Here is a 26,668-nt window from a genome sequence, read left to right on the forward strand (position 1 = left end):
ACGAGAAAAGACAAATTCCTCATGACATAAGGCCTTTTAATCTATTAAAAGAGAGTTAAAGAGGAATCAGAGCTGGTGTGTGTTCTCATCATCATAATCATGTTTCCAGCTTACTGATGCCCACTGTTACTTTGACTAAAGAAAACACATTTCTCTTTCTCTCTCCAGAGGGTCAAGCACATGCCGAAGAGAGTTGTTTTCCCTGCTGTTTGCTGAAATGCCTTCACAGCTACCAGTGAAGGTGCTAATTTGAGGTCCCGGCTCACTGCTCGCTCGCTGGATTTCATTCACATTTTGGGACAAATACGTGTTGAATTTCAATACAGAGAGTGTTTTTTCTGATCGAGGAGCTACATTTCACATCACATCACATATAGTACAGGCTAAGACCATAGTAGGCCCCAGTTTACATGCTATAAGGCGGGTAAGATTACATTGTTACCTGTTTTCATTAAGTAAAAGGAAGCATTTTGATGCTATCTGGGGCCATCCTGTATTGTTGGATTGTTTTCTTAAATTGCTCAATTATATTAATGGAAGATAATTGGAGCCAGCCAACCACTCTGTTGCATTGCTTCTCCTCCTGCATTTTAGTTTATTGAATTAAGTTTTAGTTTATTCTTTTGCAGTCTTATCATATCACTAAACATCCCTAAAAAAACCATTATTCTACTATTATTTATTTATTTCAAAATGTAATTAGAGGATAAACCCCTTGAGATGCACCATCTCGTTTTCGAGGGGGTCCTCAGGCACAAAACATAGAAGTTAACAACATATAAACAAAACAAAATACATAAATAATAATAATGATAATAAATTAAACAATCCAACGACACAAAACAATCAACATAGTAACATTTACAAGGACATACACATACACATAAGGGCATATTAGTACACATATTAGTACTACTTGTACTAATAGTAACCTATTACTAGCACTATTCTCCCATGTTTTTATTTTTATTTTTTTAAATGTCCTATGTAGGCTATCACTGTAATAGTCCCATAATATTCCTATATACTTTAGGGATTTAATAGTCTGTGGTACTCAATAGTGAGTTAATGCTGACCTTATTGTACTTTATGGTATATTTTCTAATCTCCTATAATAATCCTATAGTATTCCTATAATATTCCTCTAGGGACTTGTAGTTTTGCTGTGATAGTTGTATAGGCCTACTTGCGTCTCTCTAAAATGTATTATGGGATTATTACTGTGTAGTTATTTTTCGTAAGGATAATGGAGTCCAGTCAGCCTTACTGTGCTGTGCTGCCTTTCCTGATTCGTTTTACAAGTTAATCACTGGTTACAGTCATATCAAATCACTAACATACTGCATTGAATTATGAATCATGCTATTTGTGGACAGTCAGACGTTCCAAAGTAGTTCTTTAGGGAACTTTTGCGCATGAGTTTACGCACAAGGTCCCTGAACCTCGCCAGTAAAATATTCCAAATATTTGAGCTGCAAGCACGAGGAGGAGGTGAGGTGAGGCGCTAGAGAGAGAGAGAGAGAAAGAGAGAGAGAGAGAGGGAAGGAAGAGAGGGAGGGAAGGAAGAGAGGGAGAGAGTGCGTGTGTGTGTGTGTGTGAGAGAGAGAGAGAGAGAGAGAGAGAGAGAGAGAGGGAGAGAAGGAAGAGAGGGAGAGAGAGTGCGTGTGTGTAGGAGAGAGAGAGAGAGGGAGAGAGAGAGAGAGAGGGAGAGAAGGAAGAGAGGGAGAGAGTGTGTGTGTGTAGGAGAGAGAGAGAGAGAGAGAGAGAGAGAGAGAGAGAGAGAGAGAGAGAGAGAGAGAGGGGCGCAGGGAGAGCGAGACAGAGAGGTGGTGCAGTTGAGCAGAGTGAGCCGAGAGTGCGGCGACAGAGCGGAGGTGACAGCGGAGAATGGAGAGGAGCCCGTCCGCCCGGCGAGCTTTGACCGCGGCGAGCGAGGAGAACCGAGCCGGCCCTTTTCTTCCTTCTGGAGCGAGCGTGCTGAAAGAAACCGGGAGGAATTAACTGGGCGCAAAGGAAAGGAATGGCTGATCCTCTGCGGAGGACTTTACTAGCGAAACTCCGGGGGAAGAAATCCAAGAAAGGAGCGACGGCCGGCGGTGGATACGGCTCTGCTACTACTGCTGCTGCTGCTGCTGCTGCTGCGGCGGCGAATGGGGGCCGAGAAGGTAAAGAAAAAGTTTTGCAAAAGCAGCGAGACTCCGAAGCTCGTCCGGTAGTCTTGCTCGCGGGGCTGGATTGCACGACAGAGAGAATGAGTACTTACGAGAATTGTGTTGACGGGGCGATGGTAGAAATAGAGGGGTTTATAGTGCGGGAGAGTCGCGCCGTGTTGGCCGGAGCTTGTCTCCAGGAGCGGGCCAGCGGGGGCAGGGGTCGGGTTAATGAGGAGCGCTTGGGGGTCTCACTTCAAAGAGACGTGCAGTTCGGGGGACATGCGGTTAGGCAGAGCGATAGGAGCCACCAGGGGCCCCGATCCGCTGGCAGAGTCGCGCTACCGGCGGGGGGCCCGGTCCGAGGACCGCATGCCCACAGAAAACACTTCGTCCCCGTCCCGCGGCAGTGCAGCGTCGGGGATTCAATCGGGTTCGGGGACAATTATAATCACGTTGTATACCACACACGGGTAGTGCCGCAGAGCGGGGCCGCGAAGCCGACAGAGGGCCGGGTTTCTGCTGCTGATAGTAACGAGACAAAAATGTGCCTTGGCAAAGATGGGACGGAGCCCTGTTCGGGACCCCGGCACATGGCAGGGAATGTGGTGGCTGCAAACGAACACACGCACCGCGCCAATGTGAGTTTTGACAGCAACCCAACTTTGGAGACCAATTCGGCAACTTGCGCGACGCTCGTGTATCCAAACTGTATCCCGGGCAACACGGAGGAAAACATTTTAATCAGAACCATTGAGAGCTACGGGAGCTCGCCTGAGTGTGCCGGGGACATCAGGGGGACCGGTCTGCAAAGCCCGACGTTCTTCCCCACAGAGTTAGAAATATGCGACATCAACATGGCATCCCTGTGCGCCAGAGAGGGCTCACTTAGACACCACTCTTTAGACAGTGAGGATGAGGATTACTATGATAACGAAATTCTCCCCTTTTATGAAACTGTAAGAGCGAAAAGTGATAGTGATAAAGTGGAGGGGACAGAAGTTGTGCCCCAGCCGGGTCAAGATAAAGGACAGGTCAGTGACAGCAATAGTGCCCAAGAAACAGACAGGCTTAGGAGCCAGCTGAAAGAGGCTTATTACCTCCTTATTAATGCCATGCATGATATAAACCTGGATGTCCAGCAGCTTAGTAGTGGTTTAATAGAGCAGCAGGCCACCTCCTCTTGTAGTAGCCACTCACGGGATAGTCTGTGCTCAAGGCTGTCTGCCAAGAACATGGACAGCGACTCGTGGTCCTCAGGAGGCGACCACAGCCCTCAGCAGGTGTCCGACACCGATTCCCTCCTGCTGTGCCTCAGCGGGAACCTCGAGTCGTGCCTCAGAGGCAAGCTGAACAGTAAGAGCATGTTGAACCTGTCCTTGACAAAGATAAGGCCCACTTTACTGCGCTCCGCCAGCGACGGGGCTATCAGGTATCCTGGTGGGCCCTCGCTGCGTGTCAAGGCCTCCGACGCCCAGAGTCCAGAGACCTGTGAGGATGAAGGGGCTATCGAGGCAGAAGGGGGTAAAGAGGCTACAGGGGCTGAAGATGCCACCAGCAGCGACGAGCTGCTCCAGGACACCGGGGGTGAGGACGGGCGGCTCCACGAGAGCAGCGGCTCGGTCAACAGCCTCACGGGTTCTTCGGACAACAACGGCGACGCATCGACCTCTCAGGGTCACGGCGGCCAGCGGGAGCAGAGCGGAGCCCGGGCGCAGGGGGCCGCCGGCAGCTCCGTCAACAAGGGCCACGGCGTCACCGTCAACAAGATGCAAGAGTGGATGCACAAGGGCCGCCTGCTGTCGTCCGAGATGAAGCAGCGCATCGAGGGCTCTTCGTCCTCTTCGACCCGAGGAGGCCCAGGCCGGGACAGGTCCTGTCCTCGGGCTGACCCGGGGGGGTGTAAAGCAGGGGCGCAGACCTCCTGCCGGGGGACTCGAGGGGGGAAATCTGCCAAGGCCAAGTCACCCAGTCCAAGTCGTGGGGGGAAACCTACTTCGTCAACGCTGCAGCAGCCAGGTAGGAAGGCTATACGGAGTGGCCTCAACTCCCGTGGATCCACTCAATCGGGGAACTCTCACCCTCCTTCCTCCCGTCTGATTTTTGTCATCCTCCTTCACTCATAGTAAACTCCGTCTGGTGGCGGTCCAGCCCGCACTCCTCCTCCTCCTTCTGGATGCAAAGCAAAGGGACGGGTCGCCTCAGATCCTCTTTGCTTTCCTTTTAAGATTTCCTAACCGGTGGCGGGTCCTCTCCTTCACACTAATTTAGGTGCATTTTAACACTAAATGAGTAGCACGTCGGTCGTAGGATCACTCACAGTGTAGTGCAATAACAACTAACTCACTCTCCTCTGCTAGTCGGTGTGGTGTTTTTCGTGGTGTTGGTGGTGGGGTTTTGTGTGTGTGAATGTCTTTTGATTATGTCTGTAAAATGCAAAATGAATGTTTGATCATGTGTCGATGTTCTGTTTGTGATGTGGGGTGTAAAGACATGAAAACATCTGTATCATGAAACCTGCCATGCACAGTAACATGTGATATGTATTATCAGTTATCTATGAATCTGTCATGTATATGAGTTTGTTTAGGTGTTTTAAATGCAATCTAAATGTAGTGGCGTGTAAACCCACCTAAACAATGTTCACCCAGTCCTTTTTATTTGGACAACAGTGTTTACCCACATTTTTATGACTTCAATTCATAGTAAATACCATAGTCAGCAGTATCAAACTGATGTAAGTTATATGAGTATTGGGTCTTTTAAGGATTAGGGTATAGCATGGACTTCTTCTACAAAAGGAACTGCACAATTCATCCACGCTGACCCTAAATGACTGTGAGCGGGGCAGATAGCCAGTTTAATCATAGGAGTCGGAAACTCTCTGTGTGGAAAACTTGGTATTGATATTACATTTGTGTCACAGTAGACTAACATAGAGGGAAGAAAAAGGATCAAAAATATATCACCCTCTCTTCTTATTTTTGCTTCCAGTGGTAGTTTTGCATGTTTGGGTGTCTGCGTGTGTTTGTGTGTGTGCCTGCGTACGTGCTTGTGAGTGTGTGTGTGTGTGTTGGTTTGAGAGTCTTCTCCAGAGTAAACAGACGGGAGGCCACATGCGCAGGCCCTTGTTGACTGTCGGTGCGCTGTGCTGCTAGAAATAGAGTGTGATGTCCGAGGTTAGGGAGCGGAAGGCCTCTGCGTTTGACTTCCACACAGGCACAGCCGCTTGTTGGCTCAGCCTCCTTCGCTGTCCCAACGTTCTCTCTCCAGTTCTTTCCTCCGTCGACCTTCTCTCCATTTCGTAAAAAACACACTCTTTTTTCCTCTTCATTCTCTTTATTTTCCCCCCACTTTTGCTCAGCTTTCTCCCCTTTCTCTGTCCCCACTGAACTTTTCCACAGCTGTAGCCAGAGGAATCCCAAGCAGGAGAGGAGCCACTGCAGTCTCTCTGTGGTGAGGAGAGAGAGAGAGAGAGAGAGAAAGAGAGAGGGGGTGGGGGGGTCTGTGTTTGGGAGAGGTGGGTAGGGGGTGGGCTGTCATGTTGCCTTCCTCCTCAGTCGTTTGCTCTGGCCAGTGCCATGGTAACTTGCATTTTAAAAAGACTTGGGAGTGAATATTTAGGATGCCATTCCTGTTGTTTAACTTGTTTGCGTCGTGTCACTTAATTCCTCGCCGCGAATGAACAAAATGAAGGGCGATTAAGTATTTATTAAGGTCAGCCCTGGGCTTATCTTGCCCCTGTGGGCCTCTCAGCGCCTCACAAAGAGCCATTTAAAAAAAGAAACGCCAAAGCTCTCAAAAGCACCAGTGAATTACTACACCCGGCTAGAAACTCCCCTCATAGAGTTTATGGGTTTTCTCTTAATTTATGCAAATATTTATATATTTCTGCCTGACTAAAAGTGGACCTCTTCTTCCCTGAGGGTGTTACTTGGAAATCAAACCTCAGTTTGAAGTCAGTAATGGGACCGTATATTTCCCACTGGAAGCATTGCCTTAATTAGACTGAACTTAATTTATTTCTGCACTGACTTGTCCTTTAATTACTGTGTAAAAATGCATGTTGATTATCACCCAGATATGGGAGTATGTGTCACTCCCTGAGTGTGTGTGTGCGTGTGCACGAACACACATGCGTGCCTCTTCTGGGTATATGCATGTTTGTATTTGCAATGGCAGGATTTATGGTTTTGTTGTGTTTTGCTGTGGCAGAGTGCGAGCATTGGCGTGCAGGCAGGCAGGCAGGCAGGCAGGCCTCCAGTATCCAGTACAGGCATTACGTATTGGCCAAATCTGAACTTTGAAGGAATGTTGTTTCAGTCAAACCTGGTGGTGAGACGGAGCCAGAGACACCACAGACAGAGGGGTAAGAGATCCACCTCTGCGAGGCCCAAAGGACACTCTCTGCAGATTTTATTTTCCTTAGTCCCCCATCCTCTTTTTTCCAGTGATTATTTTGGGTCAGACTGTCCCACTCATGAGGGAACACTTACCCTCAGTCTGCATTCCTGGAAATAGTGACCGTTTTGGCGGGGAGGAGAATTGCACAAAATAATATTTGAAATATCTGAAAGTGAGCTTAATGTATCTTGCTAAAAAATATAAGCTGCCCCAAAATAAGACACATCAAATACATGGTCAAGACACCCTTGTGTATTTTTCAAGTGTTGTACTCGCTACTATTTTTTTTGTTTATCCTCCTTGCTGAATGAATTAGGTTTGTGTGGTAGTATTGCTCAACATTTTGCGTAAAGTAATCCCCACTTCCCCAATGGATTCAGTCAAAGTAGCTATGGGATGAGAAGGCAAAAACATGTAATCTTACCCGCCTTGACTGTTGTCAAGTCATGTCAGGACGATGTGGCGCTTGGTTTCTGCATCGTGCCAAAAACCTTGTTTCTGAACTGCAGTGTTTTTTGCTTTTTTTGTTTTTTTTGCCTCAGCACACAAGGCTCATGATGGAGGTACAATAATTGGTCTTGTCTGGTGTGTCTGTACTTGGATAGATTTATGGAGGATGGTAGCACTAAAGAGAGATCGGGTGATGGAGGAGACACTCAGACATCAGGTTAGCATACCAGAATGGTTTATGAGTTGTGTGACTCACATGATACCCTCTCTGTGTCTAGGCAAAGTGCGAGGCAAACACCGGCATCTTGTTTTACCAATGGAAAGGAGTGATTATCAGTAAAACATTTCTGCTTACTGGCTGGATTGTATTTGTTAGGTGGCAACATTTAATCAGAGGCATTGGGAACTGCAGGGCTTTGTTGAAGGGCCTTTCAATGGCAGATTCCCTCTAGAGAGATGACTCCGCTGTTTGCCAGTGGTGTGGATCTAATTGGGTCAAACTGAGAGACCATGTGCCTTTTTTTAGATTGCGCAGTCCCACCCCTGAAGCATTTTTATTCGTTTTTTTTAAACAGATACATTGAAAAAGGACAGAAGGGAGTGAGAGAGATGTGACAGCACAACACAATGTGGGTTTCAAACCCGCGCAGTGAGGAGGAAGCGCTATTAGCATTTAGCAGACCAGGCTGCCAGGACGTCCCAGTGGGATTCAAGTGTTGACATGTGATGCAACCTTGGACGATCTCGGCTCTGCCCCGGTGTAAAAAGAAAAATCTACACCAAGAGCCCTCATTACCATATGAATGAGTGTCAACAGGAATGTATGGCACACAGCAAAAGATTCCCTCCTGAAGGGGGGAGCCAGAAGCTCTGCATGCACAACAAAGTGTTGTCTGTACGGAGCAGAAAAGAAGCTGGTGTGTTTTTTGCACTTATCAAAAGAGGAGCCTCTGTAAAGAAAAGCATTTCAGGAAATAAGAGAAAAAACCTATGGGAAAGTGGATCAGGTCTTTTGTCTTAGAGCTTGGAAGGAGAATGAGGTTTATATCATGTATTTAATTGGAGTGAAGTTTCCTGTCAGACTTACATGGCACAGGTTCATACCAGCACATCCCGGAAATAAGCCTTTTTCTTTCTGGGTTTGCATTCCTTTCACTGCTACAGACAAACACATAACACTCCTCCCCACCCGTGCACCACCTCTCTCTCTCTCTCTCTGTTTTCTCACACAGACGTACACCCTTGCATTATGCGCTCTGGCCATCTGTTACCTTCGGGTCAGGGGTGTGAGTTTTCCGTGCCCAGCCAGGACACATCTCCGCGCCACAGGGGCACGGGGAGGCAGGCAGTGTCAGTTCGCTCGGGGGTTTTTTAATTGGCGGGTCTCTGCATTGTGTATAGTAGGTACGGCTGAAGGTCATCAGTCTCTCACGCCAAATAACAGCCAAAAGGCGAAAAGGTGATAGGCTTGGCAAGCGAGGCCCATTCATTCTGAGAGCACCGTTTTGAGGGTTAGGGTTAGACGTCAGGGCACATACACACACACACACACACACACACAGGCTTTGTACCTGATAATAACATGAATCTCTGGTATACACATTGAAAGTTTCTTTTTCCCTCACCAAAACACACGTCACTTCCCCCTGATTTTCTTCTTTTAAATTTGACATTAAACACTTTGTCTTACTTGTTCCCCATCCACAAGTGTCCATTTTTGATAAGTATGTTACTATCTGAGCTGTCTGCCGCCTGTTTGATCTGTTTTGTTTCAATTTCCATAGTTGTAATATGTGGATTGGAGACACGTTAAAGTCACACATTGATGTTAACGCAGCCAAATGCGTCTCTGACCACATCTGGAGGTGATTGGCTGTTGAATGCGTCGATCACCGAAGACGCATCCTTTGCTTTCGCTTAATGTTAAGACTCCCAATGCAGCCATTTTGCATTGGACATTTTATGCCCCTAGCATTCAGTGTGGTTAATTTGGGGATGCAAAACATCAAAAGTGGAAGTGAACGTAACTCATTACTGATGTTGCTGACAACAGTCTATGAACATTTTTGAGTAAATTAGCTTGTAGCCTCTTTTGTAATGTGGTATTCTTCAGCGTATAAGTTCCTTTTTAGCTTCAAACTTGTATCCTCTATATGTCTATTCCTCATAGTCTAAGTTCCATTTTTAATTCAATATTTCAGTTAAACCCTTTTGATGTCGTTCATCTCATGAAAAGAGATGGCATTCCCCTTGGAAACTAGATCATAGGATAAACATAATACTGGTTTTGAATTTAGTTGTGGTGACACTTACAGTATATTGCTGGCAAAAAGCATCCATTGCTTTTACAAACAGTAGCCCCAGAGATATGATTACTTATTTTCATTTGGTCCGGTTTAGGAATTTTCATGCTTAATGCTCTGCAGTAAAAACCCTTCTGTTAGAATATAGAAAAGTAGACTAATCAAAAGTAGTTTTTCACATCAAAAGTAGTTAAAAGGGCATATATTGACGTGCTGATAGTAAGGAGCTGAGCGGACCTGGAGAATGTTTCTTCGATATTGATTTGACAGCAATATCATTGGAGCAACTCTACACAGCAATTTATATGGCTGCTATCTCACTTGTTAAAGTTAAGCCAGTGGCCCACTGGCGCTCTGGGAAGGTGTGCTAGGAGGAGTGTGACGGTGGAAGGAGACAGAGGGGAAGGCTGTAAATCTGGAGCTGTGGTCTGGAATGCAGGTCGTGTCGGAGCACGCTTCCTCTTCCAGTTATGAAAGACCCCTTAAAGGAGATGGCATGCTGACAACAACTCCATGCAGAACCATCTCTCGCTAGTCTCGCGTTACCAGACCTCCGAGTGTTGCGAGACGCCTTGAAAGAACACCGGCGGCAGAGCCTGCGGTCTTGTAGTTCAGGCTGGTGACTAGAGCCAACACAAAAAACGATTTCACTATTTTAATCTAGTTTCTCCATAGATTTCCACTTATGTAGATTCAAATATAAGAAAAAAACACTATCTCTAGACAGAATTTAAGGGGTTGAAAGCAACAGCTAGCCCAGAAGAACTCAACACAGACTATAGCAGAAACCTATTACATAGCCTGCCAGCTAAGGCCTACACACTAGCTCCTGGGACTCAGTGTAGCACTAGTTAAAGCTAACACACCGTTCCCCCTCTACTCGGCAGTCGGCACATGCTAAAGCTGCAGAGCTGCAGGCCCTCAAAGACAACATCAGCCTAATCCAGGCTAATGCAAACACACTGCTGGCTCAGTTCATGCACGTTTCTGGCTAGCACCCTTTCTAAATTAAACAGAGCAGGATGGAAGAAGTACTTAAAGATGTGCTTCATATCCCGGCGGTGCGGTGGTCCGTTTAAATTAAAATGAAACAGAAGACAGAGGGACGGCGGTGGGTTGTGTTTCCCGCTTTCAGGCGGCCTGTTTTTTTTTCCACTGTGGAGATTAGGAGTGTCTTAAAAGGTGGCTTCTGCTCTAGCCAATGAAAGCTGTTTTATATACTCATAAGCATCTTATATAATAGGCTGAAAGCCGGGGGAATGGCATCCACAACAGAGCCATTTTCATCCCACTTTATAGACGATCATATTTCTCGAGTAATCACGGAAAAAAAAGTCAAGCAGAAAGGGTTCTCTATGAAGCGGAGAGACCGACTCAAAGCTGAAGACTCCTTCTGTTGTGGCGAGAGGAACTCCGAGGCCGGGGGTTTAAGGGATTTTGGGGCACTGGAGATGGCAGCAATTATTGCGAGTCAACAGTTGCTCTCTTGAAGCGTTAATAAAGTGTAGATCACAGGAAAGTCGAGCCTGCAGCTCAGAGGGGCTGGTTGACTTTCAGGGGAAAAGTAATCCCGACGGAGCCCTCGCACCACAGAATCCTGCGCTCTCTCTGTGCCGCTTTCAGGGCCTTTGTCAATAAAAGCAACCAAGCAAAAAAAGCACTTTAGTCTCAATCTACTGAGTAGGGGTTATGTAATGTTAAAACCATGTGATTTCTCTATGTGCTTCAGCTCCTTTTTCTTGGATCGCACAGACAGGGAAAAAAAACAAACTGTGGTTTATTCTGAGTCAATCACACCTTTTTAATGATACAGTCACACGTGCGCATGCACCCACTGGACATCCGATGGATTTTGTTTTCATAAAGTGAAAATATTCCCGACTCTGTAATTTGGTGGATGTAGCTTGGCTCGCATGAAAATGCATTTCCTCGAGGAAAGGAGAAGTTGTCATTATAGCGTGTGGAGGGGCTCGTCTGGGAGCCGAGGATCAAAACAGTCTTTTACATGGGCCTGCTGTACATGTTGCAGCAAGACCCTGCCCTCAGCACCTCGCTCTCTCTCTCTCTCTCTCTCTCTCTCTCTCTCTCTCTCTCTCACACACACACACACACACACACACACACACACACACACACACACACACACGGCTTGTTTTTGTCTCCCTGCATCTGCTCATCAACCCACGGCTTGTCAACACTTGGTGAAAAAAAAAAAAGTGTGTCAGACAACTATGATTTGCAGACGTACTTTGTGATTTGTAGGAAAAGATTTTTTACTATTTGCTGGGCAAAACTTGTATATACACACACACACACACACACACACACACACACACACACACACACACACACAGAGCTGCACAGGCACTCTAGTTTCTTTGACTCGGGACATCTAGGGACCCTTTGAAAAAAGCAAGGCACCACGTCACCACTTCTATTATTTGGCCCTTTTTCACCGCGCACACATCGCCACTGGCTGCACTTATCGTCACCCCCCCCCCCCCACCCCACCCCCCTCATCTCCCTGCTCTATTTTCACAGCTGTAATGCCAGCGGTTTCTGTCTCTCTCTTTTTGTTCTTCCACGTTTCTTTCCGCTGTGTTGGAAGAAGTGTGTGTGCTCAGTCGCTCCGTCTCCCTGTGATCGTCTCCTTTAAAATTCTGAGCCCGCATATATTCCCAAAGCTGACATTCCCGAAATGGGAAGTCATTGAAGGGTAATGTGCCAGAACAGCGAGAAGGGGCAGGTACTCCAGGGGCCTGCGGCGCTGTAATCGAAAGTTTGTCTTTGGTCAGAATTAAGTTGAGAGAGAAAGGGGAATAGTGATAACGCATTTACACACTCTGATGGAGGAGAAAGACAAAGTGTGTGTGTGTGTGTGTGTGTGTGTGTGTGTATGTGTGTGTGTGAGAGAGAGAAAGAGAAGAGAGAGATGGGATGATTGAGGAAACATCATACCATAATAATGGCATTGTCCCATACTAATGTCACTGTCACACCTGTGGTTTCTTGATACAGATGTTTTATTCAGCTTGATATTAAAGCAACACCCTCTGGGAATAGTCTGAGATTAAATGCTGGGTTCAATCATTATGCCAATGATGATGAGTTTTTTTTCTTTTATTTGACTTGGCAATGAAGCTACCCAAGCAAATGAGTTCTAAGTATCTCATGGCATGCAGACGTAACCCTCTCTCTCTTTCTCTCTCCACCGCTCCCAGCTTTCATTGAGAATGTCCAAGGGCCCTGCGCTAACGGCCGCGAGGTGGGCAGGGCCAACGAGCCGTCGCTATGGCGACCGCCGCTCAACACCATCACCGTCTCCAAGAAACGCAACTGGCTGCAGCAGAGCTCCCTCGGGAAGACCCACGGCGCCAAGGACGAGCCCCAGGGAATGCTGGGAGCTGAGGAGGAGAGCGGCCAGGGCCCCCACCAGCCCCCTCCTCCTCCCAGCCCCTCCCCGGACCACCTGAGACCCCCCGGGGGAGGAGCCCCCTCGCGGCCGCTTCGCTTGCACCTGCCGCAGGTTAGCGTCAAGGTCTTTGTGCGCACCAGACCGAGGCTGTGTGTGTTGAGGAAGCAGCTAGCTCAATGGGCTGACATGGGGCCAACACCACAGAACTTAAATGGATAGAACAGTCATTCCCATTCAAATAACCGCGTACCACTGGGCTAGCTTCCGTATGAACCGACTTATGGCAAGTCGCTGTGGTGAGAGGGGAGCTAAATGCTAATATTGACTAGAAGAGCTAGCAAGAGAGGTACAATCTTTGATAATGCTACGTTAGCCTTGTCGCTAACGCCAGCTTTCAGTTGAGTTTTGGCACACAGATTCAAATGTTCACAATTTTTTATTCTGCTTTTAGGCTACAGCCACAGCACAACACATCTGCACAGTTCTCAACAAGTGTGATGGACTTTACGGCCTTAATGCCCAGACTTGTGTATTCACCATAACAATTAACCCTTAAAATTCTATAATTGCCATTTTATGCTACTAGTCAAATTACCAAGGCAAACGGTGGAATAACCGTTCTATCCATTCAAGTTCAACACAGTGGTTGCTCTAGGTGTTTCATTCGTGTTGTGTCACGCCTTCTTTCTGTGTCTTTTTCCTCGAAGTTCAATAAGCAGTTTGATCAGAGATTTCTGTACACCAGTACAGGCCCGACTTGATTGTCTGCTCTTGCTCTTGGCTGGTTTTAGGTCAGCGTGGGTCAGACCAGGGTGGCTCCGCAGCCTCGGTGCGTGGACCCAGCCGAGGAGAACGACGCGGACGACGAAGGGGAGATCTGGTACAACCCCATCCCCGAGGACGAGGAGCCGGAGACGTCCCACAGATCCGCCGTCAGGCTGCTGGTCCCGCCTCGACGGGAGCCCCAAGCCCCTCAGAGGAGGCCCAGCGGCAGGGGAGGGGACGCCGGTCAAGGCGGCAGGGCCCCGGAAGGCTCCAGCTGCGCCGGGCCGGAGGGGCTGGGGGAAAGCCTGGGTGGCGGCGGCGGCGGTGGTGGTGGAGATGGGAGTCAGGGGAATGCCGCACATTCCACAGAGGCACTACATCTGCACAGACAGATGCTCGCGTGCAAACCTCAGGAGGAGGGGGGGCCTTCCGCCAGCAGAGCCACAGGTAAGGCAAAAAGAAAAAAAAAGAAAACCCACACACCTCGTCTCATTCTTCCTTTGCCTCCCTTCCTCCCTTTTTGTCGACTTATCATCCGGTCTTTTCCTTATTTTTTTCCCCTTCCTTCTTTCTCCTCTCTGTTTTAACCACCACATTTATCCGGACCGATGCTCCAGGGCCAGTCATTGTCTGTCGTTCTGTCTTTGTTAGTCTAGGCAGATTTTTGCGGTTGCGAACACCTTGAGCACTAATTACTGCTGGTGTTGATAGGTCTTGCTAATCAAAGGATCAGCAGCCTATTTAGCTCTCAGTCATTCCTGGCTGGCTACAGCCCTCTTCACACCTGTGGAAATTTGTCTTTTCACATGTTGGTTGAGCTGAAGAAAGACCGAAGGCAGACCAAAGCTAGATTTTTACTTGGTTGAAATTCAAAATCTTTCTCAAAATCCATAACAAACATGGCCATACTAGCTCAGTTGCTTTTCATGTTCTGTTCAGTTTGATAGGAGCAGACAGGAGCCCTGGCTGTCTAATCATATCACTCCATATCGGTGTCCCTCATTAGTTAAACCCAGACAGACATTAGCCAGGCGGAATTCAGAGTTGGCATTCCTGAGAGGAAAGAATATCCATTTACTTGTGACTGGAGCTCACACAGAGGGCTGTAAACATCATAAACGGGGTGGTTCGTGAACTTTTTCAGTCTGATAAGTGAGTAAATTTCATCTCACCTTGGGTCCTGGCTCATTGAAACAGTGCTCTTGTTGTGTCTGCAGACATAAAAGAAACAGGGCCATGACCTGTATAGTTTAAGCAACAACTGTAAATGCACCGCAATGCTCTCTCTTCCGTTTGTGTGTGTTTTAATCTACTTGTGTGTTTGGATATTGTTGGGACTGTGGCCTAGACAGATGGTATAATGATGACAGCTAGCGCACGGCCCCCTGTCTCTTAATAAGCTCTGTTTGTTTTTTTACTTCCTACTTTTTGTTCTCTCTGATGTGGCAACATGGTAGTTTGAACCAATTGGCACATCTTGAGCTGAGCCCATAATTACAACTTTTGACAACTCTTCTCTGTGGCACGCAACAGCCTTTTTAAAGTAGTTGAACACAAAGTGAGGCTGAACAGTTTGGTTACGCTTAGCCAAATCGAATCAATGTAAATTTTAGTGGTCACAGCAGCAGTTTCACAGCAGCATCGTTGCTCACTTTCTTTTTTTTGATAGTATGCCACATGTTTTTGAAATTAGCTGAACAGCCCGGAACAGTTTTGTTGCAAAATGTGATATCCTCTAATTGAAAAAGGTGATACCTAGTCTTGCTGGTTTGAAAGTAAAATGTCACTGAGACCTGCGCTTATAAATCTGCAATTCTTGAGGTGTCGCATCATCTCCCAGGACAAGGAAGGAGACACTTCACTGTGAACCTCCTTGAGAAGGACACCCGTTTGATTGGCGGCTGGTAAACAGCTCGATCCTCATTGATTGGCCTCGGAGTCCTGGCTCTCTCTGACATCACGTGCGGCTCAGCGAAACTCTCTGTCCTGAAAAGACTTTCCTTGTGGGATTAGGATTAAACCCGGCCCTGAGGAGTCTCAGCGTACTAGCCCAGGAAAAGCGCTAATCACGGTGCACACAGCCAATTAAAACGAGGCTATTTTCTGCCTGTACTGTTTGATACGTTTCAGACCGATTTTGCAGTCGACATGAAATTTGCTGGTATCATTAGGGGCCTTTCATGCTGGATAAGCAGATGTGAGTGGACATAATTGGAGGCTGGAGTGGCTTGTTCAGCAGTTTCAGCGGTGAAGGAATCTTGTTCTGGGCCTCTGTGAGCAGAACAGCTCTTTTTTTAAGGTTCAGTGAGCTGTCCACTCGCCTTCAGCAGAGATTATTTTCCATGAAGTCAGTACCCTTGAAGAACCTATGTCTCATCTGTACCCCATAATAAGATTCTCAGATCGGGGCTGTTTAATGGGAGCGCTGTGGGAGCACACAGTAGCAGTCCTGTGATAGTGTGGGTCGACTAGCTGCTCTGACTGGCTGCTGTGAAAACGAGAAGAGGGAGCTGTGTGTGTGTGTGTGTGTGTGTGTGTGTGTGTGTGTGTATGCGTTTTTTTTTCCCTCCGCTCCGGAACTGCCTCCCTTGCCTGCTGCTTGTTGACTTTGCGGTTGATTCCTGTGGGTTTGGCGACGCCATCCCACACTTCACCCCAACAAAAAGAACAACAAGCCCGGCTACGCGTCATCAAAGAGGACACACTCATCGCCGGCTGTTTATGTGTGTGTGTGTGTGTGTGTGTGTGTGTGTGTGTGCATGCAGTGGGCAGTTTAGCTTTAATAAGAAGGGCGGTAAAATATTGCTTCATCTTCTCCCTACATCTATAGTTAGTGTCTCCTCTCCTACCTCCTCAAATCACTGTGTGTGTGTGTGTGTGTGTGTGTGTGTGTCAGACTGTGGCTACTGTTGCTAAGCCAGTTTGTGAGGCTGGAGAATGACAGTGCACTCCTCCACCTCCTCCTCCTCCTCCTCCATACTAACTGGTTGGGAGGGTTGGGGGATGGTGGGCTGGAGTCAAAAGGACAAGGGCCTGCTGTGGGACTTCACTCCACCCAGAATTCAATAGCCTCTCCACTACAGGGCCAAACAGGGATTACCCATTATCTGTGTCACCCAATTTGTCCACAAAACAACACTTCTATGAGTCTTTTTCATATTTCCTCTGATTTGTCAGCTGGCTATAGTGTCAAACAAACAAATTGTGTTTTTATTGCCTTGTCTCAGCTCATATCCCCTCTGAAATATCAGTCGCTAGATGCTGTAACGATGCAATATGTATTAATTTTAATGTCCCATGCACAAAAGTACAAAAAGACTATAATATATCTGCCGGGGGTTTTATAGTGTTATTGATCAATACCAGTGAATCAATGATTACTTCACCAGCTGCTGAGATTTCTAGCTTTCAAAACTCTTTTCGGCTTGTACTCATGCATTGTGATATATTTTTTCTTCACTAGATGTTTCTGTTGGATCTCTGCTCTTATTAGCTAGCTTACTTGTCTCTATTGTCAACATTTGAGTATTATTTATTTTGTTTAGTTTAATTACAGGCCACCATAAAACTGTGTCACAGACCTGGTGATGTTGAAATTCCTTGACCGCAGTTGATAAAAGTCGATTAAGATTATTTAATGCCCCTTTAAAAATGGGTGTGCTGAAATAGCTCGAGATGTGGTGTCCCTAACTAGTGTGTTGAAAAAATGAGACATCATGTGTTGTTAGTAACATCGTTGCTACCGCTACATTGTCATATTTTTACCACATCTGTGTGAGTTGTGGATACCACATCATGGGTTGCTTCACCACATTTCTTTTAATGTACCCCCTTGTGCCTCCTGGGGAGTATTCACCTTTCATCTAGGCCCTGACAAGATCTTTAACTACTAAAATGGAAGGGGAACCGCAGTGTTGCGCTCTACTCTGCATTTTGGCAATTATCCTCCCGTCCTTTCTGCCTCTTCTGTCTTCCGTGTCAGATGTCCCTTCTTCATGAAGACAGGCCAGCACAGACACCACTTTATTTTGAGGGCTAAAAATTGACAGGCCTTTCGTTTATTGACCGCGAATAAGAGCGTCTGCTGAATTAATGAAGCAGTGCAGATGTAGATGACTCGGTACGACTATGGGCTTCCTCTGTTCGGCTGGCTGGTTCCTTTTCCCTCACCGGATACACTCCAGACTCCTCGTGTGCTGCCTATTGACTGGCTTTTTGTTCATCTGAATGCTCTATTTGTATGGAGAATAATGATTGATGGACTTTGGGGGTGGTGAGCATGGTGTGTTCCCAATCTCTTGTTCCCTTCAGCGCCTGTTTGGGGAATCTGACTTGGCCAGCGCTCAGAATGGGATCAGGGCTATTTCTGGGGGTTGTTTTGGTCACTGCAGTGCGGTAAGGAGGTCGCGCTGGCTGCGGTGCTCAAGAATTGGCCCAGGCTGCTAGAGTTACACGAGAGCTCAGGTCTGAGCTGGAATCTAATCTAGGCTGAGGATTGCAAGGTTGGGTTTGCAGGAAGTCAACAACTCAGTGGGCTGACACCACGGCAGCAGCACTCTAAAGCACAGAGGTCCCATAGTTTCCCTCTAGTGTGAAGTGCAGTTCTTATTGCTCTTTCCGTTCATTACCAGAACAGTTGTAAAAAGCAGTTCTGGTCCCAGGTGTGAAGGATGATGAATTTTGTCCGTGTGTTAGTGTATAATCGTTCCTTCATTGGTTGTAGATTTGCATTTTACATTTTGTTTTTTACATTTGTTACTGATCACATGTTCGTCGTCTGTGAGTTCTTATTACACCAATATATGAACGGTATCACTCCGCCTATTTTACATTTAATTTCTTCACTCCATTCAATGGAATGCAGTAAGCACAGATGTTTATTGCTTAGCAATGGGGAACTAATTTTTTGTTGGCAAAGGGCCAAAATAAAATCATTAAATTAAAACCTAAAGCTTGTGTCTCTATTTAAATAGTTTTTAATAACCTACTTGCGTATAAGTTCTGATAGATAACCCCCAAAATCAGGCTGATACTTCCATTGTGGCCCTTGGTTGTTCAGAAAAAGAAAAGTGAGACTCATTCGTCAACACTTATTACATAGCTATCAGTGCCTTGTTGGTGGCTGCTTGGATCGGGGCAGTGCACCAAGGCCAGCCTGGCTGCAGGGCGTCTAGAATTAGCTGCCACTCTGTTGCTAGAGTTACAGGAGAGCAGGAATGCCTGTAGCGGTAGGCGAGCTAGGCTACATGAGGGCTGCCTTGGCAGGGGGCCATGTTGTGCTAGCGAGAGGGCCTGCATGCTTGGCTATATTAGCAGGGGTTTTGTAACCATTGTAATGAAACGCCCGGGCTCCCGTGGCCCCTGAAAGGCCTTCCAATGCTGAATGATTTAGAGCCAAAGGAGAGGAACCAATACAGTGTGGGGCCTTCGTCACGGAGAGGCGAAACTACGGGACAAGTATGCCATTCACCCATTTATGTACACTCCTCCTGTTTGTCAGCACACCCTGGCCCTTTCTCTCTCACGTTTAACACACACACACGTGTTTAGCTTGCATGCGTGCGCGCGCACACGCACACACACACACACACACATGCACACACTAACACACTAGTGAATACAAGAGCTTTTACAGGGGTAATCAGGGACAGCAGGTTATTGTCTCCCTCCAAAGCTTATCAGAGTATGCTCTCTCTCTCTCTCTCTCTCTCTCTCTCTCTCTCTCTCTCTCTCTCTCTCTCTCTCTCACACACACACACACACACACACACGCACACAAACACACACACACACACACAGCCATACATTTTCTTTCTTTCTCACACTCCCTTTTCTTACAGCACAGGGAGATCCCAGTGCTCAGCCACAACAAACACATGCACATCAAAACTTATACTCAATGCCAAACTGCGGTGCTGAACATTGAGTGCACACATGCGCGCACACACACACACACACACACACACCCTCCCTCTCCCTCTGCACCTGTCTGGTCCCAGCGTTGTGAAGAGCAATCAACAGTCATAAATTCCTGGGCTTTGTCAAGAGGTGTCAGAGGCAGGGTGCCTGGGGTGGGCCTCAGGGTCAGGGAGGGTATGTGTGTGTGTGTCTGTGTTGTTGTGTGTGTGTGTGTGTGTGTGTGTGTGTGTATGTATGTGTGTCTTTGTATGTATGCATATTTACATGTGCTCTCTCTGAGTTCATGTAGTTTGTGCATATGTGTGTGTGCGTGTGTATGTGTGTGTTGAAAGTGGGGGGTGGACACGGTCCCCGGCTCAGGTGTCACCCAGCGGAATGCAGGCCTTTTGCCCTTTGACCCCGGAACATGGCCCTTGAGGGTAGGGTGTCGAACCATCGCCCCTGAACCTCAGCTAGTGTGGTGTCAGGTAACTCTCCTGGCTGCTGCCACAAGGCCAAAGGCTACAGAGGACACAGCTGTGTGTGTGTGCATGCGTTTGTGTGTGTGTGTGAAGTCAGGAGGACGGCACTGCAACAGTCATTAACTTTGTCAAAGGCGGATCTGCCTCACGGGGCTCATGGACATTGCCCAGGTTCATGTTGATCACCTAATAATGCTCTAGCCACAGGACATGAATGGATAGAATGGACATTCCCATTCAAATCAACAGTCTTGAAGGGTAATTTGGCTGTTACACATAAGATGGGCATTACAGTTATATTATAGGGCCATTATATTTATTGGTAACATAATTGGCCATTGGTTTAGGTCATAAGACTCTGCTGGAATCTGCTGGATTGCTTTACAACACAAAACAGAAAGTAACACTAACAATACAAGAGATAAAGGCTATCAATCATTGAGTTAAAAAGGCTAAATAGAATAAAATCTGTGTCAAAATGTGTTTCTTAGACCCAGTACATTGCATGTGCAATGAATTTGAGTCAGAAAACATGGTTTCAGAGTTGACCAAGGCTCTCTGTGTACGTGACCCCACCCCAGATGTTGTTTGGTGAATTTGCACCTTCAGCCCCCTCCACCCATTTTCACCCTTCTCAGAGCGCCTCTGTGTCTATTATTGGCAGGAAGCTGTGAGAGGGAAGTCTACTCAGTCAGAGGAAAAGGAGGCTAAACATGGTTTGGTAAGGAATGCGAGAGAACAGCCCAGTTCATTCGTACTCTGGCCAGCCAGCTAGCCAGGCAGCCAGCCTTCCAGCCAACCATCCAGACCTCTGATTCCCAGGACAAGGGGTGCCTTTGTCCCCCATCTGCCTGCTACACCCTGCCCTGCTCCTGCCCCCCATCTTACCCCTTCTCTCCATCCTGTTGCACCTCCTCTGCCTCCCTCTTTCCCTCTCAGCCCCTCGCTCCAGAATAGCACAGCAGGTCCCCTCTGAAAATAGAGCTGGTGATGTTGGCAGGGTCAAGCTCTCTCTCTCTCTCTCTCTCTCTGTTTACTTCCCCCTTTCTCTCTGTATCTCTCTCTCTCTCTCTCTCTCTCTCTCTCACTGTTTGAATCTCTCTCGCTCTCTGTCTCTTTCAGTTGATTATTCAGAGAAAGTAATTAGCCGATAAAAACAAACTAGTGCAACTATATTTGAAACGAGAAATGTAAAATGAATAAGGGTTCAGTTCATGGATACTTGAATGCCCAAATAGTCCACCAGTCCCAAATTAAGTCCAATTTAGTGTGTTTTGCATGAAGACCAGGCAACTATGGAGTGCAGGAACAAGGCCAAAGGCCTACAAAAGGTAATTCCTTCCTTCCAAGTCACATGGTTCAGATGATCTCCCATGGTCCCATGCAGCGAGGTATTCCCTCTAATGTGTAAAAAAGGCAGGTTAGCCAAGGAGGAAATCTTATTAGCAGAGAGCTGAAGGGGGTAAAGCTCTGTTTTTCTGTTTGAAATGGGCTCAGGCTTCCCGTTGTGTGAGTAGCAGGACGCCCATAATTTGACAAATTCCACTTTAATCATCCAAACCGTGGCTGGCTCTGTGTCCTTTCTCTCTCTCTCTCTCTTGCTCTCTCTCTCTCTCTCTCTCTCTCTCTCTCTCTCTCTCTCTCTCTCTCTCTCTCTCTCTCTCTCTCTCTCTCTCTCTCTCTCTGAGAGAGAAAATAAAGGGTAATCAGTTATACAGATTGGACTCCCCATTACAACATAAGAATATATTGCACTAACAAAACAAAACATAGTAACAAATGATCAGCAATTGTTGTACTGTTATGAGGGAGCTCTGAGTGTCTTGGTGTGTAGACATGTGCTTTAGAAAAACTATATGCCATATCAAATATATTCAAATTTCAGATGTAGATAGCATGTACAGAACGTACAGATTTGGATTATATGTATTTCTAGCTGTCAGTAGCTGTCCACTTTATCAGAAATTCCAGATGGAGGTACCATATCTGCAAGTAACAACGTGCAAGGCACATGTACATTGTCTGTTCTCATTATCACTATCATGGTCAGCACATCTTTATGGATATGGATAGAGGTAGCATATGTACAGAAGAAAGTGTCCAGAGATATTTACAGATTCATATGAATGTTCAGATCAGAAACCGAGCAAGCAAATGTTGATCAGCTCTGAAATGATAAAAGTGGAATGGCTGTTGTTGTGGAAGTGACCTGTAAAAAAATGACATGGATACAATCTCTGAGGATGAAATCCACAATCAGTCCTGTAGACTAAAAAATAGCTGTCATTCCAACATAGAAATTTAGACCCTAAAATTTCATGTTGTAGACATCTAGGTAGGCGAGAACTGCCTGGAAGCTCCACTCCAAATGGATATTTTTACAACACGAATAATGACTTTGAGTAATTCTAGCTCTCAACCCTCAAGCAGTGGTGTCTTCAGACAGAAATCCCTCTGCATGTACACTGCTGTTTTCCTAGAGGCCCGGCTGTACTAATGACATTCCAGTTTAATTTACCTGGTATTTAATTGAATGAAGCCCACTTTAAAACTAAGCAAAGGGGTTTTCATGGAAAGCCTGGCGTTGGAGTAGGACAATGTTTCTGGACAACTGGGGACAACCCATTTAAGCCACTGTTTCCTTGTATCAGCTTAAAATACTGTCTAGGTTTACATGCAGGCTGCAGCTGTATTATATACTCAACCCCAATGAAAAGAAGTTTAACTGTTGCAGTAGAATAACTGTTTATAAGGCTGACAAAATCACAATCATCTTGAGGCTTCAGTTAGATGGGGGCTAGTCTGCTTGAAGTGTTTATACTGTTTGAAGTCTTGCCCATGGAATAAGAGCAATGTGTTTCATCAGTGGATTACTAGGTTGCATGTAAACCTAATCACTGATGGTGTGTCGAAGGTGGTGTGGTGTGCTGGTCTGTTTGTCTGAAAAGAAACTGGTGGTCTTCAAATTATGGCTCATGCATACTTTGCTGCCTCTGTTTTCAGTCTTGTCTTTCCTGTCTATCTATACTGGACTATCAAAACAGCTAATTAAAATCATCAACTTATTGAAACCAGTGGTTACAGTTAGCTCATTAACTCGTGGCTTGGGGTACCCATTGGTCTCCATGAGGAATGCAAACATTGCAAACTAAACATTTTTATAGCTGAAGCAATGCTTAAACTTAATTTCCATAATGTTACAAGTGTCAACCAAAGAAAAATAGTAAAATTCAAAATGTTAAGGCTTCCCCTTTAATCAGTTTTCCTCTTGCCTTCTTGTTTCCACTGTAGATGGCCCTGACCTGCCCAATGCAGTTGGCTTCTCCCCTCCCTCCAGCCCAAACCCCGCCAAGAAGGGCAGCTCTATCAACTGGTCCTTCCCCGACAAGATCAAGTCCCCACGCACCGTCAGGAAAATCTCCATGAAGATGAAGAAGCTTCCGGAGCTTAGTCGGAAACTCAGCGTCAAGGGGATGCCGAGTAGCAGTAACAGCAATACTGGCAATGGAAACAGCCAATCAGAGCCCAGGGCTCATTCTCCCAGAAACAATAGTAGCGGGCCAGAGGTGGTCCCACACCCCTCAGGCCCTCCTAGGTTGTCTGCATCCGGGAGCGGGCAGGTGGCAGCGGCTAGCCGCAATGTGATCTCACGCTACCACCTGGACAGCAGCGTGTCCACCCAGCACAGCTTCAGCAAGAAGAAAAGCAACGGCGGGTCAAAGTCCGCCAGTAAAGGTGGCTACCTTAGTGACGGTGACTCGCCAGAACTGGTGGCCAAATCCGGGAAGCACGGCTCTGCGGAGGGGAAGGGAGGGAAAGGGAAGGAGACAGCACCCGGAGGTGGTGGTGAGAGGACAGGAGGAGGAGGAACAGCAGCAGGAGGAGGAGGAGGAGGAGGTGGAGCAGGAGGAAGCCCCAAACTGCACGGCACGGAGCTGGACATCGACGCCTTCCGCCACTATAGCTTCACAGAGCAGCCCAAGTGCAGCCAGTACATCTCCGGACTGATGAGCCTGCACTTCTACGGCGCCGAAGACCTCAAGCCGCCGCGCATCGACTCCCGTGACGTCTACTGCGCCATCCAGGTGGACTCGGTCAACAAGGCGCGAACCGCGCTCCTCACCTGTCGGACCACCTTCCTGGACATGGACCACACCTTCAACATCGAGCTGGAGAACGCCCAGCACCTGAAGCTGGTGGTGTTCAGCTGGGAGCCCACGCCGAGACGCAACCGCGTCTGCTGCCACGGCACGGTGGTGCTGCCCGCGCTCTTCAGGGTGACGCGCTCCCACCAGCTGGCGGTGAAGCTGGAGCCGCGGGGGCTGATCTACGTCAAGCTGAGCCTGATGGAGCAGTGGCAGAACTCTCTGGACGGGGGGCCAGACGGAGACAGGGAGCCCCAGGTGTTTGGGGTGGAGGCCTGGCGGGTGGTGGAGAGGGAGAACACGGGACTCATGGTGCCGCTGCTCATACACAAGTGCATCACGGAGATTGAGAAGAGAGGCTGCCAGGTGAGTCTGTCTACGCTTCACTGATTTTGGCTTTGAGAAGAATGGTTGGAATTCTCTGAATCAGTAACCTAGTTAACAAAGTGACACTGGGGAAATGTTTACTTTTCTTTTCTTTTTTTCTCATGTTAATAAGATAATATATAGCCTACTTGAGCACACTTGCATATACACTACCACATTTTTCTTTATTTTTTACTATTTTCCACATTTTAGAATAATAGTAAAGACATCAAAACTATGAAATAACAGAAATTGAATTATGCAGTGACCAAAAAAGTGTTCAACAAATCAAAACTGTCTTATATTTTAGATTCTTTAAAGTAGCCATTTCTAGGCTTTGGAAAGAAATTCATACATAGGCATTAACTTCACTATTTATATTATATTTCAAGCATTTAAGCATTATCCTTTAGATCAAAATGGCTTTAAGATAATGAAAAACATCCAAAAAAAACAACCTTTAACTGGTAGTGTACATATATATGAATGAAACCATTCTAATCCCATTCGATGCATTGAAAAATGTATGGGGATTAATTTGAAGGCTGGTATGATACAGTTATGTAATACAGTGAGAGAAATAATCCCACATCCAGAGTAGCCTTTTAGCTCAGTATGCTGTGACACAAGAGCTCACCCTGCGGCCAGTGATAGTGCAGGGTGACTGGCATGTGCAGAATGGATAGAGGGGGGGACGCACTGCACTTCATGACATCTCACAGCTGTTGGCTATCCAGAGGAGACTGGCCTTTGTATTCACCAGAGAGAGAGAGAGGAGAAAGATAGTAAAGAGGAGATGTGGTGGTGGTGATGGAGGGGGGTGGGTCATGTGATCACCTCGTATTTTGCCCCCCCCCCCCCCCTCCTCCCTTTTTTGTGCTCTTTGAAGCCCAGTAGCACAGTCCAGAGACAGGAGAGAGACGGCAGCTCTCATTTCTCCTAATTAGAGCTGAGACGCCGGCAGTAAAAGTGTCTGGCCACTGTTCCTGAGTGATCGCTCGAGGGGGGCATGCCAGGGGCAGCGGGTGCCTGGGGCCGCTGGGCAAACAGTAGGCCTCTCCAAGGAGCTCATCTGTCAGCCCAGGGCCACTCCTACTGTATGCCACATGGGCCCTCTAGAAGTAGTACTAGCAGTAAAAGTCATAGTCATGTTTTATTGATCTCAAGTGTAGCAAATTCATTCATGTACGCCGCTTAGAAAACTCAATGTCTCCAAAAGTTCACTTGTCAGGATTTATTTCTCTCATTTTTAGATAATGAGCCTGCCTAGCTGAGTTTGTAGAGCATGAAACTCTCCCGCAAAAATCAACATGAATACCTGTAGTAGCCTGTTAAATAGTCTACACTGATTGCAGTATAAGTTTTACCCAATTTCCCCATGGGCATCATTTAAGTTTAATCCGCTCTGCATAGAAGTGATGATAGAATTTTCCAATTCAAGGGGAAAAAAGAAAAGAAAGACTCCAGTTCTCGAGGTACGAGGCTTTTGAGGGAAACATATAGGAGTTAGGTTGCGTTCAGTCGTATTTGTGCAACAGCAGTGCACCACACATGAGCTGTACCATGCGCTGACCATCCTCACTTGACTACCCTCTTCGTGGGCCAGCTAGCTCTCAGTTTACCAATAGGTTTCAAGGACAATCTATCAGCTCAGCCGTGTTGTATGTAATTCACTCTTCTCTGCCTCCCCGTATCTGGATCTCTATCACTGTTTCTTTGTTTCTGTCTCTCCTTGTCTGCCGCTCTTTCTCTGCCTCTGTCTCTATCTGTTCCTCCTGTCTCCGTTTCTCTGTTTCTCTGACACTCTTTGTCTCCTATCCCTCTCCATGTTTGTCTTAATCACTCTCCGTCTCTCTCCCCCCCTTTGCTGCCTTCTTTCATTACAGAGACGCAGCACAGAGTGGAGAAGACTTTGTGTAGGGTATCAGTATAAGATCCAGTGTGAGGGCTCCTCCAGGTTGCAGGCAGACAGGGGTTAGGATGGGATTGACACCAGATCCCAGACGAATTTACAGGCTGCCACTAAAGCATGCGCGGCCAGACGTGTAGTCGTATGCCTTTACAAATGATTATGTGGATCTTTGATGGAGTCTCTCAGAATTGCGTGTCCTGAGGGCTTCTCCGAGCTTTTAAGACGCTGGATGATTGTGGCTGTTTTGAAAAGACTGCAGATAATGTCTGTGTCAGAGACAGGAGCTATGTACGTGAGCGCTTGGAGCCTGTTAAAGAGACAGACGCACTTTGAAAAATGAACTATCCTGATAACCTACATACTGCCATACATGACTGT

At 46.9% G+C, this 26,668-nt stretch overlaps 1 protein-coding gene across 1 annotated transcript in view; it reads left to right on the forward strand.

The window, feature by feature from the left end:
- Positions 1-1,812: 1,812 nt before the first annotated feature.
- Positions 1,813-26,668, forward strand: part of syde2 (synapse defective 1, Rho GTPase, homolog 2 (C. elegans)) — a 45,626-nt gene continuing 20,770 nt past the window's right edge. Inside the window, exons 1-4 of the mRNA XM_071917307.2 lie at positions 1,813-4,169; positions 12,529-12,833; positions 13,514-13,934; positions 23,159-24,378. Of these exons, the coding sequence (XP_071773408.2) occupies positions 2,021-4,169; positions 12,529-12,833; positions 13,514-13,934; positions 23,159-24,378 (4,095 nt within the window). The 5' untranslated portion in view covers positions 1,813-2,020. The remainder of the gene's footprint in view (positions 4,170-12,528; positions 12,834-13,513; positions 13,935-23,158; positions 24,379-26,668) is intronic.

Source organism: Centroberyx gerrardi, chromosome 9, assembly GCF_048128805.1.
Source record: "Centroberyx gerrardi isolate f3 chromosome 9, fCenGer3.hap1.cur.20231027, whole genome shotgun sequence".
Classification (NCBI taxonomy): domain Eukaryota; kingdom Metazoa; phylum Chordata; class Actinopteri; order Beryciformes; family Berycidae; genus Centroberyx; species Centroberyx gerrardi.